The 15605-nt window shown below is 56.9% G+C and overlaps 1 protein-coding gene across 1 annotated transcript in view; it reads left to right on the forward strand.

Annotated features, from left to right (window-relative positions):
- LOC107307351 (histone-lysine N-methyltransferase 2B-like) overlaps window positions 1-15605 on the forward strand; it is a gene marked incomplete at its 5' end in the record, with an annotated part of 95109 nt that overhangs the window by 65343 nt on the left and 14161 nt on the right. Inside the window, 2 exons of the mRNA XM_085535628.1 lie at window positions 5836-5919; window positions 11657-11786. Of these exons, the coding sequence (XP_085391754.1) occupies window positions 5836-5919; window positions 11657-11786 (214 nt within the window). The remainder of the gene's footprint in view (window positions 1-5835; window positions 5920-11656; window positions 11787-15605) is intronic.

Raw genomic sequence — 15605 nt, forward strand, 5'->3', positions numbered from 1 at the left:
CCATAGAGCCCCATGGACTCACCTCGGTAGAGCCCCCCACCCCTATTGACCCCCCATAGCCCCCCATAGAGCCCCCCACCCCCATTGCCCCCCATAGAGCCCCATAGACTCCCCCCATAGAGCCCCTCCAGCCCCATTGCCCCCATAGAGCCCCATAGCCCCCCTATAGGCCCCCCCCACCCCAAGACCCCCCCATAGAGCCCCATAGAGCCCCCCAACCCCCAGTGCCCCCCATAGAGCCCCATAGACACCCCCCATAGAGTCCCCCAATGCCCATTGCCCCCCATAGAGCCCCATAGACAACCCCATAGAGCCCTCCACCCCCATTGCCCCCCATAGAGCCCCATAGATAACCCCATAGAGCCCCTTACCCCCATTGCCCCTCATAGAGCCCCACAGACAACCCCATAGAGCCCCTCCACCCCCACTGCCCCCATAGAGCCCCCCCACCCCCCTCTACCCCCCCATAGAGCCCCATAGAGCCCCTCATAGAGCCCCCCAACCCGCAGTGCCCCCCATAGAGCCCCATAGAGCCCCATAGAGCCCCCCAACCCCCAGTGCCCCCCATAGAGCCCCATAGAGCCCCCCAACCACCAGTGCCCCCCATAGAGCCCCATAGACACCCCCCATAGAGCCCTTGCATCCCCATTGCCCCCCATAAAGCCCCATAGACAACCCCATAGAGCCCCCCACCCCCATTGCCCCCCATAGAGCCCTATAGATTTCCCCCACAGAGCCCCCTGCCCCATTGCCCCCCATAGAGCCCCATAGAGCCCCCCATAGATCCCCTCCAACCCCATTGCCTACATAGAGCCCCATAGACGCCCCCCATAGAGCTCCCCCTCCCCCATAGCCCCCCATAGAGCCCCCCACCCCCATTCCCCCCCCATAGAGCCCAATAGAGCCCCCCAACCCCCAGTGCCCCCCATAGAGCCCCATAGACACCCCCCATAGAGCCCTTGCATCCCCATTGCCCCCCATAAAGCCCCATAGACAACCCCATAGAGCCCCCCACCCCCACTGCCCCCCATAGAGCCCTATAGATTTCCTCCATAGAGCCCTCTACCCCTATTGCCCCCCATAGAACCCCATAGACAACCCCATAGAGCCCCCCACCTCCATTGCCCCCCCATAGAGCCCCATAGAGCCCCCCAACCCCCAGTACCTCCAATAGAGCCCCATAGATGCCCCCCATAGAGCCCCCTACCCCCATTACCCCCATAGAGCCCCATAGACGCCCCCCATAGAGCCCCCCCACCCCCATTGCCCCCCCATAGAGCCCCCCAACCCCCAGTGCCCCCAATAGAGCCCCATAGATAACCCCATAGAGCTCCCCCACCCCATTGCCCCCCCATAGAGCCCCATAGACACCCCATAGATCCCCCCCCATCCCTATTGAGCCCCTTAGACCCCCCCTCACCCCATTGCCCCCCATAGAGCCCCATGGAGACCCCCACCCCGAGACCCCCCCATAGAGCCCCATAGAGCCCCCCAACCCACAGTGCCCCCCATAGAGCCCTATAGATTTCCCCCATAGAGCCCCCTACCCCTGTTGCCCCCATAGAGCCCCATAGACCCTCCCCATAGAGCCCTTCCATCCCCAGTGCCCCCCATAGAGCCCCATAGAGCCCCTCCACCCCCATTGCCCCCCCATAGAGCCCCATAGACGCCCCCCATGGAGCCCCCTGCCCCATTGCCCCCCTTAGAGCCCCATAGATTTCCCCCATAGAGCCCCCTGCCCCATTGCACCCCATAGAGCCCCATAGACGCCCCCCATAGGGCTCCCCCTCCCCCATAGCCCCCCATAGAGCCCCCCAACCCCCATTGCCCCCCATAGAGCCCCATAGACCCCCCCATAGATCCCCCCAATTCCTATTGAGCCCCTTAGACCCCCCCCACCCCATTGCCCCCCATAGAGCCCCATGGACTCACCCCGGTAGAGCCCCCCACCCCTATTGACCCCCCATAGCCCCCCATAGAGCCCCCCACCCACATTGCCCCCCATAGAGCCCCATAGACTCCCCCCATAGAGCCCCTCCAGCCCCATTGCCCCCATAGAGCCCCATAGCCCCCCCATAGGGCCCCCCCACCCCGAGACCCCCCCATAAAGCCCCATAGAGCCCCCCAACCCCCAGTGCCCCCCATAGAGCCCCCCCACCCCCCTCTACCCCCCCATAGAGCCCCTCATAGAGCCCCCCAACCCGCAGTGCCCCCCATAGAGCCCTATAGATTTCCCCCATAGAGCCCCCTGCCCCATTGCCCCCCATAGAGCCCCATAGACGCCCCCCATAGAGCTCCCCCTCCCCCATAGCCCCCCATAGAGCCCCCCACCCCCATTCCCCTCCCATAGAGCCCCCCAACCCCCAGTGCCCCCCATAGAGCCCCATAGACCCCCCCCATAGAGCCCTTCCATCCCCATTGCCCCCCATAGAGCCCCATAGACAACCTCATAGAGCCCCCCACCCCCACTGACCCCCATAGAGCCCCATAGACCCCCCCATAGATCCCCCTCATCCCTATTGAGCCCCTTAGACCCCCCCCACCCCATTGCCCCCCATAGAGCCCCATGGACTCACCCCGGTAGCGCCCCCCACCCCTATTGACCCCCCATAGCCCCCCATAGAACCCCCCACCCCCATTGCCCCCCATAGAGCCCCATAGACTCCCCCCATAGAGCTCCCCCACCCCATTGCCCCCCATAGAGCCCCATAGACGCCCCCCATAGAGCTCCCCCTCCCCCATTGCCCCCCATAGAGCCCCCCCCACTGTACCCCCAATAGTGCCCCATAGACCCCCCCATAGAGCTCCCCCACCCCCATTGCCCCCCATAGAGCCCCATAGACTCCCCCCATAGAGCCCCTCCAGCCCCATTGCCCCCATAGAGCCCCATAGCCCCCCCATAGGGCCCCCCCACCCCGAGACCCCCCCATAGAGCCCCATAGAGCCCCCCAACCCCTAGTGCCCCCCATAGAGCCCCCCCACCCCCCTCTACCCCCCCATAGAGCCCCTCATAGAGCCCCCCAACCACCAGTGCCCCCCATAGAGCCCTATAGATTTCCTCCATAGAGCCCCCTGCCCCATTGCCCCCCTTAGAGCCCCATAGATTTCCCCCATAGAGCCCCCTGCCCCATTGCCTACATAGAGCCCCATAGACGCCCCCCATAGAGCCCCCTACCCCCATTCCCCCCCCATAGAGCCCCATAGAGCCCCCCAACCCCCAGTGCCCCCCATAGAGCCCCATAGAGCCCCCCAACCACCAGTGCCCCCCATAGAGCCCCATAGACACCCCCCATAGAGCTCCCCCACCCCATTGCCCCCCATAGAGCCCCATAGACACCCCCCATAGAGCTCCCCCTCCCCCATTGCCCCCCATAGAGCCCCATAGACCCCCCCAAAAATCCCCCCCATCCCTATTGAGCCCCTTAGACCCCCCCCACCCCTATTGACCCCCCATAGATAGAGCCCCCCACCCCTATTGACTTCCCATAGCCCCCATAGAGACCCCACACCCCTATTGCCCCCCATAGAGCCCCATGGAGACCCCCACCCCGAGACCCTCCCATAGAGCCCCATAGAGCCCCCCAACCCACAGTGCCCCCCATAGAGCCCTATAGATTTCCCCCATAGGGCCCCCTGCCCCATTGCCCCCCATAGAGCCCCATAGAGCCCCCCATAGATCCCCTCCAACCCCATTGCCTACATAGAGCCCCATAGACGCCCTCCATAGAGCTCCCCCTCCCCCATTGCCCCCCATAGAGCCCCCCACCCCCATTCCCCCCCCATAGAGCCCCCCAACCCCCAGTGCCCCCCATAGAGCCCCATAGACACCCCCCATAGAGCCCCCCAACGCCCATTGCCCCCCATAGAGCCCCATAGACAACCCCATAGAGCCCCTTACCCCCATTGCCCCTCATAGAGCCCCACAGACAACCTCATAGAGCCCCTCCACCCCCACTGCCCCCATAGAGCCCCCCCACCCCCCTCTACCCCCCCATAGAGCCCCATAGAGCCCCTCATAGAGCCCCCCAACCCGCAGTGCCCCCCATAGAGCCCTATAGATTTCCCCCATAGAGCCCCCTGCCCCATTGCCCCCCATAGAGCCCCCCATAGATCCCCTCCAACCCCCATTGCCCACATAGAGCCCCATAGACGCCCCCCATAGAGCTCCCCCTCCCCCGTTGCCCCCCATAGAGCCCCCCACCCCCAATCCCCCCCCATAGAGCCCCATAGAGCCCCCCAACCCCCAGTGCCCCCCATAGAGCCCCATAGACACCCCCCATAGAGCCCTTGCATCCCCATTGCCCCCCATAAAGCCCCATAGACAACCCCATAGAGCCCCCCACCCCCAGTGCCCCCCATAGAGCCCTATAGATTTCCTCCATAGAGCCCCCTGCCCCATTGCCCCCCATAGAGCCCCATAGATTTCCCCCATAGAGCCCCCTGCCCCATTGCCCACATAGAGCCCCATAGACTCCCCCCATAGAGCCTCTCCAGCCCCATTGCCCCCATAGAGCCCCCATAGCCCCCCCATAGGGCCCCCCCACCCCGAGACCCCCCCATAGAGCCCCATAGAGCCCCCCAACCCCCAGTGCCCCCCATAGAGCCCTATAGATTTCCCCCATAGAGCCCCCTGCCCCATTGCCCCCCATAGAGCCCCCCATAGATCCCCTCCAACCCCCATTGCCTACATAGAGCCCCATAGACGCCCCCCATAGAGCCCCCTACCCCCATTCCCCCCCCATAGAGCCCCATAGAGCCCCCCAACCCCCAGTGCCCCCCATAGAGCCCCATAGACACCCCCCATAGAGCCCTTGCATCCCCATTGCCCCCCATAAAGCCCCATAGACAACCCCATAGAGCTCCCCACCCCCAGTGCCCCCCATAGAGCCCCATAGATTTCCTCCATAGAGCCCCCTGCCCCATTGCCCCCCTTAGAGCCCCATAGATTTCCCCCATAGAGCCCCCTGCCCCATTGCCCACATAGAGCCCCATAGACACCCCCCATAGAGCTCCCCCTCCCCCATTGCCCCCCAAAGAGCCCCCCACCCCCATTGCCCCCCCATAGAGCCCCATAGACACCCCCCATAGAGCTCCCCCACCCCATTGCCCCCCATAGAGCCCCATAGACGCCCCCCATAGAGCTCCCCCTCCCCCATAGCCCCCCATAGAGCCCCCCAACCCCCATTGCCCCCCATAGAGCCCCATAGACGCCCCCCATAGAGCTCCCCCTCCCCCATAGCCCCCCATAGAGCCCCCCAACCCCCATTGCCCCCCATAGAGCCCCCCCACCCCCCTCTACCCCCCCATAGAGCCCCTCATAGAGCCCCCCAACCCGCAGTGCCCCCCATAGAGCCCTATAGATTTCCCCCATAGAGCCCCCTGCCCCATTGCCCCCCATAGAGCCCCTCCAACCCCATTGCCTACATAGAGCCCCATAGACCCTCCCCATAGAGCCCTTCCATCCCCAGTGCCCCCCATAGAGCCCCATAGAGCCCTCCACCCCCATTGCCCCCCCATAGAGCCCCATAGACGCCCCCCATGGAGCCCCCTGCCCCATTGCCCCCCTTAGAGCCCCATAGATTTCCCCCATAGAGCCCCCTGCCCCATTGCCTACATAGAGCCCCATAGACGCCCCCCATAGAGCCCCCAACCCCCAGTGCCCCCCATAGAGCCCCATAGATGCCCCCCAACCCCCAGTGCCCCCCATAGAGCCCCATAGAGCCCCCCACCCCCATCCCCCCTACCCCCATAGAGCCCCATAGACCCCCCCCCATAGTTGCTGTTATAGGTTGGGGGTCCCGATTCCAACCCCCCCCCCCTATTTGTGCCCCATAGCCGTGCCACCAGCCTGGAGCTGCCCATGGCCATGCGCTTCCGCCACCTCAAGAGGACGGCGAAGGAGGCCGTGGGGGTCTATCGGTGTGTGCCCCATAGAACCCCATATAACCCCATATCCACCCATATAACCCCATATCCACCCATATATCACCCCCTATAACCCCATATCCCCCCATATCCCCCATATACCCCCATATAACCCCATATACCCCCATATAACCCCATATATCCCCCCATACCCCCCAAATAACCCCATATCCACCCATATAACCCCATATAACCCCATATATCCCTCCATATAACTCCATATCCCCCCATATAACCCCATATCCCCCCATATAACCCCATATAACCCCATATCCCCCCATATAACCCCCCTGTAACCCCATATAACCCCCATATAACCCCATATCCCCCCATATCCCCCCATATAACCCCATATCCCCCCATATACCCCCATATAACCCCCATATAACCCCATATATCCCCATATACCCCCATATATCCCCCCTATAACCCCATATATCCCCATATATCACCCCCTATAACCCCATATCCCCCCATATACCCCCATATAACCCCCATATAACCCCATATCCCCCCATATAACCCCATATAACCCCCCATATCCCCCCATATAACCCCCCATATCCCCCCAGCTCCGCCATCCACGGCCGCGGTCTGTTCTGTAAGCGGAACATCGACCCAATAGAACCTCATATATATAACCCCATATAACCCATATAACCCCATATCCCCCCATATAACCCCATATAACCCCATATAACCCATATAACCCCATATAACCCCATATAACCCCATATACCCCCATATAACCCCATATCCCCCCATATAACCCCATATCCCCCCATATCCCCCCATACAACCCCATATACCCCCATATCCCCCCATACAACCCCATATCCCCCCATACAACCCCATATACCCCCATATAGCCCCATATACCCCCATATATCCCCCCATACCCCCCCATATACCCCCATATAACCCCATATAACCCCATATCCCCCCATATAACCCCCCATATCCCCCCAGCTCCACCATCCACGGCCGCAGTCTGTTCTGTAAGCGGAACATCGACCCAATAGAACCTCCTATATCCCCCCATATGACCCCATATAACCCCATATACCCACATATAACCCCATATAACCCCATATCCCCCCATATAACCCCATATATCCCCATATATCCCCCCATACCCACCCGTATACCCCCATATAACCCCCATATAACCCCATATCCCCCCATATCCCCCCATATCCCCCCATATACCCAATATACCCCCATATAACCCCATATAACCCCATATCCCCCCATATAACCCCATATCCCCCCATATCCCCCCATATAACCCCATATCCCCCCATATAACCCCATAACCCTCCATATAACCCCCATATAACTCCATATAACCCCATATAACCCCATATCCCCCCATATAACCCCATATCCCCCCATATCCCCCCATATACCCCCATATCCCCCCATATCCTCCCATATAACCCCATATCCCCCCATATAACCCCATATAACCCCCCATATCCCCCAGCTCCGCCATCCACGGCCGCGGTCTGTTCTGTAAGCGGAACATCGACCCAATAGAACCTCCTATATCCCCCCATATAACCCCATATAACCCCATATAACCCCATATAACCCCATATATCCCCCCATACCCACCCGTATACCCCCATATACCCCCATATACCCCCATATATCCCCCCTACAACCCCATATATCCCCATATATCACCCCCTATAACCCCATATCCCCCCATACAACCCCATATACCCCCATATCCCCCCATATCCCCCCATATAACCCCCCTGTAACCCCATATCCCCCCATATAACCCCATATCCCCCCATATCCCCCCATACAACCCCATATACCCCCATATCCCCCCATATAACCCCATATCCCCCCATATAACCCCATATAACCCCATATCCCCCCATATAACCCCATATCCCCCCATATACCCCCATATAACCCCATATAACCCCATATAACCCCATATAACCCCATACCCCCCCATATCCCCCCATATCCCCCCATATCCCCCCATATCCCCCCATATAACCCCATATACCCCATATAACCCCATATAACCCCATATAACCCCATATCCCCCCATATCCCCCCATATACCCCCATATACCCCCATATACCCCATATAACCCCATATATTCCCATTCCCAGCTCCGCCATCCACGGCCGTGGTCTGTTCTGTAAGCGGAACATCGACCCAATAGAACCTCATATATATAACCCCATATAACCCATATAACCCCATATCCCCCCATATAACCCCATATATCCCCATATACCCCCGTATATCCCCCCATATCCCCCCATATATCACCCCCATATCCCCCCATACCCCCCAAATAACCCCATATCCCCCCATATCCCCCCATATCCCCCCATATACCCCCATATCCCCCCATATAACCCCATATAACCCCATATAACCCCATATCCCCCCATATACCCCCATATCCCCCCATATAACCCCATATAACCCCATATCCCCCCATATACCCCCATATCCCCCCATATAACCCCATATCCCCCCATACAACCCCATATACCCCCATATAACCCCATATAACCCCATATCCCCCCATATCCCCCCATATAACCCCATATATTCCCATTCCCAGCTCCGCCATCCACGGCCACGGTCTGTTCTGTAAGCGGAACATTGACCCAATAGAACCTCCTATATCACCCATATGTCCCATATAACCCCATATAACCCCATATATCCCCCCATACCCACCCGTATACCCCCATATACCCCCATATAACCCCCATATAACCCCATATCCCCCCATATAACCCCATATAACCCCATATCCCCCCATATAGCCCCATATAACCCCATATCCCCCATATATCCCCCCTATAACCCCATATATCCCCATATATCACCCCCTATAACCCCATATCCCCCCATACCCCCCCATATACCCCCATATCCCCCCATATAACCCCATATACCCCCATATCCCCCCATATCCCCCCATATAACCCCATATCCCCCATATCCCCCCATATAACCCTATATCCCCCCATACCCCCTCATATACCCCATATTCCCCCATATAACCCCATATACCCCCATATAACCCCATATCCCCCCATATACCCCCATATCCCCCATATCCCCCCATATAACCCCATATCCCCCCATATCCCCCCATATCCCCCCATATCCCCCCATATACCCCCATATAACCCCATATATTCCCATTCCCAGCTCCGCCATCCACGGCCGCGGTCTGTTCTGTAAGCGGAACATCGACCCAATAGAACCTCATATATATAACCCCATATATCCCATATAACCCCATATAACCCCATATAACCCCATATAACACCATGTAACCCCATATAACCCCATATAACCCCATATAACCCCATGTAACCCCATATAACCCCATATAACCCCATATAACCCCATATAACCCCATATAACCCCATATCCCCCCATATAACCCCATATACCCCCCATATAACCCTATATACCCCCCACATAACCCCATATAACCCCATATAACCCCATATACCCCCATATAACCCCATATATCCCCATATACCCCCATATATCCCCCCTATAACCCCATATATCCCCATATATCACCCCCTATAACCCCATATCCCCCCATACCCCCCCATATACCCCCATATCCCCCCATATAACCCCATATCCCCCCATATCCCTCCATATAACCCCATATACCCCCATATAACCCCCATATACCCCCATATCCCCCCATATCCCCCCATATAACCCCATATCCCCCCATATAACCCCATATATCCCCCCATATAACCCCATATATCCCCCCCATATCCCCCCATATAACCCCATATCCCCCCATATAACCCCCGTATAACCCCATATAACCCCATATACCCCCATATCCCCCCATATAACCCCATATAACCCCATATAACCCTATATAACCCCATATCCCCCCATATAACCCCCATATAACCCCATATAACCCCCCATATCCCCCCATATAACCCCATATAACCCTATATAACCCCATATCCCCCCATATACCCCCATATAACCCCATATAACCCCATATCCCCCCATATAACCCCATATAACCCTATATAACCCCATATCCCCCCATATACCCCCATATAACCCCATATAACCCCATATCCCCCCATATAACCCCATATAACCCCCCATATCCCCCCAGCTCCGCCATCCACGGCCGCGGTCTGTTCTGTAAGCGGAACATCGACCCAATAGAACCTCCTATATCCCCCCATATAACCCCATATAACCCCATATAACCCCATATAACCCCATATATCCCCCCATATAACCCCATATATCCCCATATTCCCCCATATACCCCATATAACCCCATATAACCCCATATAACCCCATATAACCCCATATAACCCCATATCCCCCCATATCCCCCCATATCCCCCCATATAACCCCATATCCCCCCATATACCCCCATATAACCCCATATACCCCCCATATAACCCTATATACCCCCCACATAGCCCCATATAACCCCATATGACCCCATATAACCCATATAACCCATATAACCCCATATATCCCCATATACCCCCATATATCCCCCCTGTAACCCCATATATCCCCATATATCACCCCCTATAACCCCATATCCCCCCATATCCCCCCATTTAACCCCATATCCCCCCATATCCCCCCATATAACCCCCCATATCCCCCCATATACCCCATATAACCCCCCATATCCCCCCACATAACCCCATATCCCCCATATCCCCCATATCCCCCCATATAACCCCATATCCCCCCATATCCCCCCATATAACCCCAATATACCCCCATATCCCCCCATATAACCCCATATCCCCCCATATCCCCCCACATCCCCCCATACAACCCCATATACCCCCATATAACCCCATATCTCCCCATATATCCCCCCATATAACCCCATATATCCCCCCATACACCCTCATATACCCCATATAACCCCAAATAACCCCATATCCCCCCATATACCCCCCATATAACCCCATATAACCCCATATACCCCCATATAACCCCAAATAACCCCATATCCCCCCATATACCCCCCATATAACCCCATATCCCCCCATATAACCCCATATCCCCCCATATAACCCCATATATCCCCCCATACCCCCTCATATACCCCATATAACCCCAAATAACCCCATATCCCCCCATATAACCCCCATATAACTCCCCTGTAACCCCATATCCCCCCATATAACCCCATATAACCCCATATACCCCCATATAACCCCATATAACCCATATAACTCCATATAACCCCATACAACCCCATATAACCCCACATCCCCCCATATAACCCCATATAACCCCATATACCCCCATATAACACCATATAACCCCATATCCCCCCATATAACCCCATATAACCCCATATCCCCCCATATACCCCCATATAACCCCATATCCCCCCATATAACCCCATATAACCCCATATCCCCCCATATACCCCCATATAACCCCATATCCCCCCATATCCCCCCATATAACCCATATATTCCCATTCCCAGCTCCGCCATCCACGGCCGCGGTCTGTTCTGTAAGCGGAACATCGACCCAATAGAACCTCCTATATCCCCCCATATAACCCCATATAACCCCATATACCCACATATAACCCCATATAACCCCATATAACCCCATATAACCCCATATAACCCCATATCCCCCCATATAACCCCATATACCCCATATAACCCATATATTCCCATTCCCAGCTCCGCCATCCACGGCCGCGGTCTGTTCTGTAAGCGGAACATCGACGCTGGCGAGATGGTGATCGAGTACTCGGGGATCGTGGTTCGCTCCGTGCTCACCGACAAGAGGGAGAAGTACTACGACAGCAAGGTGGGGACATGGGGGGCGCTATGGGGTGATGGGGGGCGGTGTGGGGCGCTATGGGGTGTGGGGTGATGGAGGGACATGGGGGGAGATGGGGGGCACTATGGGGTGATGGGGGGAGATGTGGGGCACTATGGGGTAATGTGGGCAATGGGGGGTGTGGGGAGGTGTGGGGTGATGGGAGATGTGGGGCACTATGGGGAGATGTGGGGCAGTGTGGGGCGCTATGGGGTGTGGGATGATGGAGGGAGATGGGGGGTATGTGGGGTGATGGGGGATTGGGGAGATGTGGGGAGATGAGGTCTGTGTGGGGCGCTATGGGGTGTGGGATGATGTGGGGAGATGGGGGGTATGTGGGGTGATGGGGAGTATGGGGAGATGTGGGGCAGTGTGGGGCGCTATGGGGTGTGGGATGATGGGGGGTGATGTGGGGCAGTATGGGGTGATGGGGGGTGTGGGATGATGGGGGGACATGGGGGGAGATGGGGGGCAATGGGGGGTGTGGGGACGTGGGGAGATGGGGGGTGATGTGGGGCACTATGGGGTGATGTGGGGCGGTGTGGGGCGCTATGTGGTGTGGGGTGATGGGGGGACATGGGGGGTGCTATGGGGTGTGGGGTGATGGAGGGACATGGGGGGAGATGGGGGGAAGTGTGGGGTGTGGGATGATGGGGGGACATGGGGGGAGATGGGGGGCAATGGGGTTGTGGGGAGATGTGGGGAGATGGGGTCTGTGTGGGGCGCTATGGGGTGTGGGATGATGGGGGGCACTATGGGGTGATGGGGGATTGGGATGATGGGGGGACATGGGGGGAGATGGGGGGACATGGGGGGTGATGGGGGATTGGGGAGATGTGGGGAGATGGGGGGTATGTGGGGCGCTATGGGGTGTGGGATGATGTGGGGAGATGGGGAGCATGTGGGGTGATGGGGGGTGTGGGGAGATGTGGGGTGATGTGGGGAGATGGGGTCTGTGTGGGGCGCTATGGGGTGTGGGATGATGTGGAGAGAGGGGGGGTATGTGGGGTGATGGGGGGTGTGGGGTGATGTGGGGAGATGTGGGTCACTATGGGGTGATGTGGGGCGGTGTGGGGCGCTATAGGGTGTGGGATGATGGGGGGACATGGGGGGAGATGGGGGCAATGTGGGGTGTGGGATGATGGGGGGAGATGGGGGGCAATGGGGGGTGTGGGATGATGGGGGGACATGGGGGGAGATGGGGGGCACTATGGGGTGATGGGGGATTGGGGAGATGTGGGGAGATGGGGGGCATGTGGGGTGATGGGGTGGTGTGGGGTGATGTGGGGAGATGGGGTCTGTGTGGGGCGCTATGGGGTGTGGGATGATGTGGGGAGATGGGGAGTATGTGGGGCGATGGGGAGTATGGGGAGATGTGGGGCAGTGTGGGGTGCTATGGGGTGTGGGGTGATGTGGGGAGATGGGGGGTATGTGGGGCGATGGGGAGTATGGGGAGATGTGAGGCAATGTGGGGTGCTATGGGGTGTGGGGTGATGTGGGGAGATGGGGGGTATGTGGGGCGATGGGGGTGTGGGGAGCTGTGGGGAGATGGGGTCTGTGTGGGGCGCTATGGGGTGTGGGGTGATGTGGGGAGATGGGGGGTATGTGGGGCGATGGGGAGTATGGGGTGATGTGGGGCAGTGTGGGGCGCTATGGGGTGTGGGATGATGGGGGGTGATGTGGGGCAATGTGGGGCGCTATGGGGTAATGTGGGCAATGGGGGGTGTGGGGAGGTGTGGGGTGATGGGGGGTGATGAGGGGTGTGGGGCAGTGTGGGGAGATGGGGGATGCTGTGGGGCACAGTGGGGCCCTATGGGAATGCAATAGGGCACAATAGGATGCTGTGGGGCACAGTGGGGCCCTATGGGGATGCAGTGGGGCACTGTGGGGCCCTATGGGGTCCCGTATCTCCCCCCCAGTCATTGACACCCCCCTTATCACATACTCCCCCTTATCTATCACTGACCCCCATTATCCCCTATAGGGCATCGGCTGCTCCATGTTCCAATCACTGACCCCCATTATCCCCTATAGGGCCATTATCAATCCCTGACCCCCATTATCCCCTATAGGGCCATTATCAATCCCTATATACCCGCTATAGGGCCATTATCAATCCCTGACCCCCATTATCCCCTATAGGGCCATTATCAATCCCTATATACCCGCTATAGGGCCATTATCAATCCCTGACCCCATTATCCCCTATAGGGCCATTATCAATCCCTATATACCCCCTTATGACACGGCATCGGGTGCTACATGTCCCATATCATACATTACCCCCTATAACATATAACCCCATTATCCCCTATAGGGCATCGGGTGCTCCATTATCCCCTATACGCCATTTACCCCCTATAACCCCTATAACCCCATTATCCCCTATAGGGCATCGGGTGCTCCATTACCCCCTATAACCCCATTACCCCCTATAACCCCTATAACCCCATTACCCCCTATAACCCCTATAACCCCATTACCCCCTATAGGGCATCAGATGCTCCATTATCCCCTATAGCCCCTATAACCCCATTACCCCCTATAACCCCATTACCCCCTATAACCCCATTACCCCCTATAACCCCATATAACCTCATTACCCCCTATAACCCCATTACCCCCTATAACCCCTATAACCCCATTACCCCCTATAACCCCATTACCCCCTATAACCCCATATAACCTCATTACCCCCTATAACCCCATTACCCCCTATAACCCCTATAACCCCATTACCCCCTATAACCCCATTACCCCCTATAACCCCATATAACCTCATTACCCCCTATAACCCCATTACCCCCTATAACCCCATTACCCCCTATAACCCCTATAACCGCATTACCCCATATAACCCATTACCCCCTATAACCCCTATAACCCCTATAACTCATTACCCCCTATAACATATAACCCCATTATCCCCTATAACCCATTATCCCCTATAACCCCTATACCCCATTACCCCCTTATTATAGGGCATCGGTTGCTCCATGTCCCCTATAACCCCATTACCCCCTATAACCCCTATACCCCATTACCCCCTATAGGGCATCGGGTGCTACATGTTCCAATCCCTGACCCCCATTATCCCCTATAGGGCCATTATCAAACCCTATATATCCCCTATAGGGCCATTATCAATCCCTGACCCCATTATCCCCTATAGGACCATTATCAATCCCTATATACCCGCTATAGGGCCATTACCAATCCCTATATACCCCCTATAGGGCCGTTATCAATCCCTGACCCCCATATTATCCCCTATAGGGCATCGGGTGCTACATGTCCCATATAACCCATTATCCCCTATAACCCCTATAACCCCTATAACCCCATTACCCCCTATAACCCCATTACCCCATATAACCCATTACCCCATATAACCCATTACCCCCTATAACCCCATTACCCCCTATAACCCATTAACCCCTATAACCCATTACCCCCTATAACCCCATTACCCCCTATAACCCATTACCCCCTATAACCCATTAACCCCTATAACCCCTATAACCCCATTACCCCCTATAACCCCTATACCCCTATACCCCCTTATTACAGGGCATCGGGTGCTCCATGTCCCATATAACCCATTACCCCATATAACCCCATTACCCCCTATAACCCCTATAACCCATTATCCCCTATAACCCCATTACCCCCTATAACCCCTATAACCCCATTACCCCCTATAACCCCTATAACCCCATTACCCCCTATAACGCCTATAACCCCATTACCTCCCATTGGCCCCTATAACCCCATTATCCCCTATAACCCCATTACCCCCTATAACCC

This window comes from Coturnix japonica, unplaced genomic scaffold, assembly GCF_054131305.1.
Source record: "Coturnix japonica strain WE unplaced genomic scaffold, WE-NBRP24 Scf142, whole genome shotgun sequence".
NCBI classification, from domain to species: domain Eukaryota; kingdom Metazoa; phylum Chordata; class Aves; order Galliformes; family Phasianidae; genus Coturnix; species Coturnix japonica.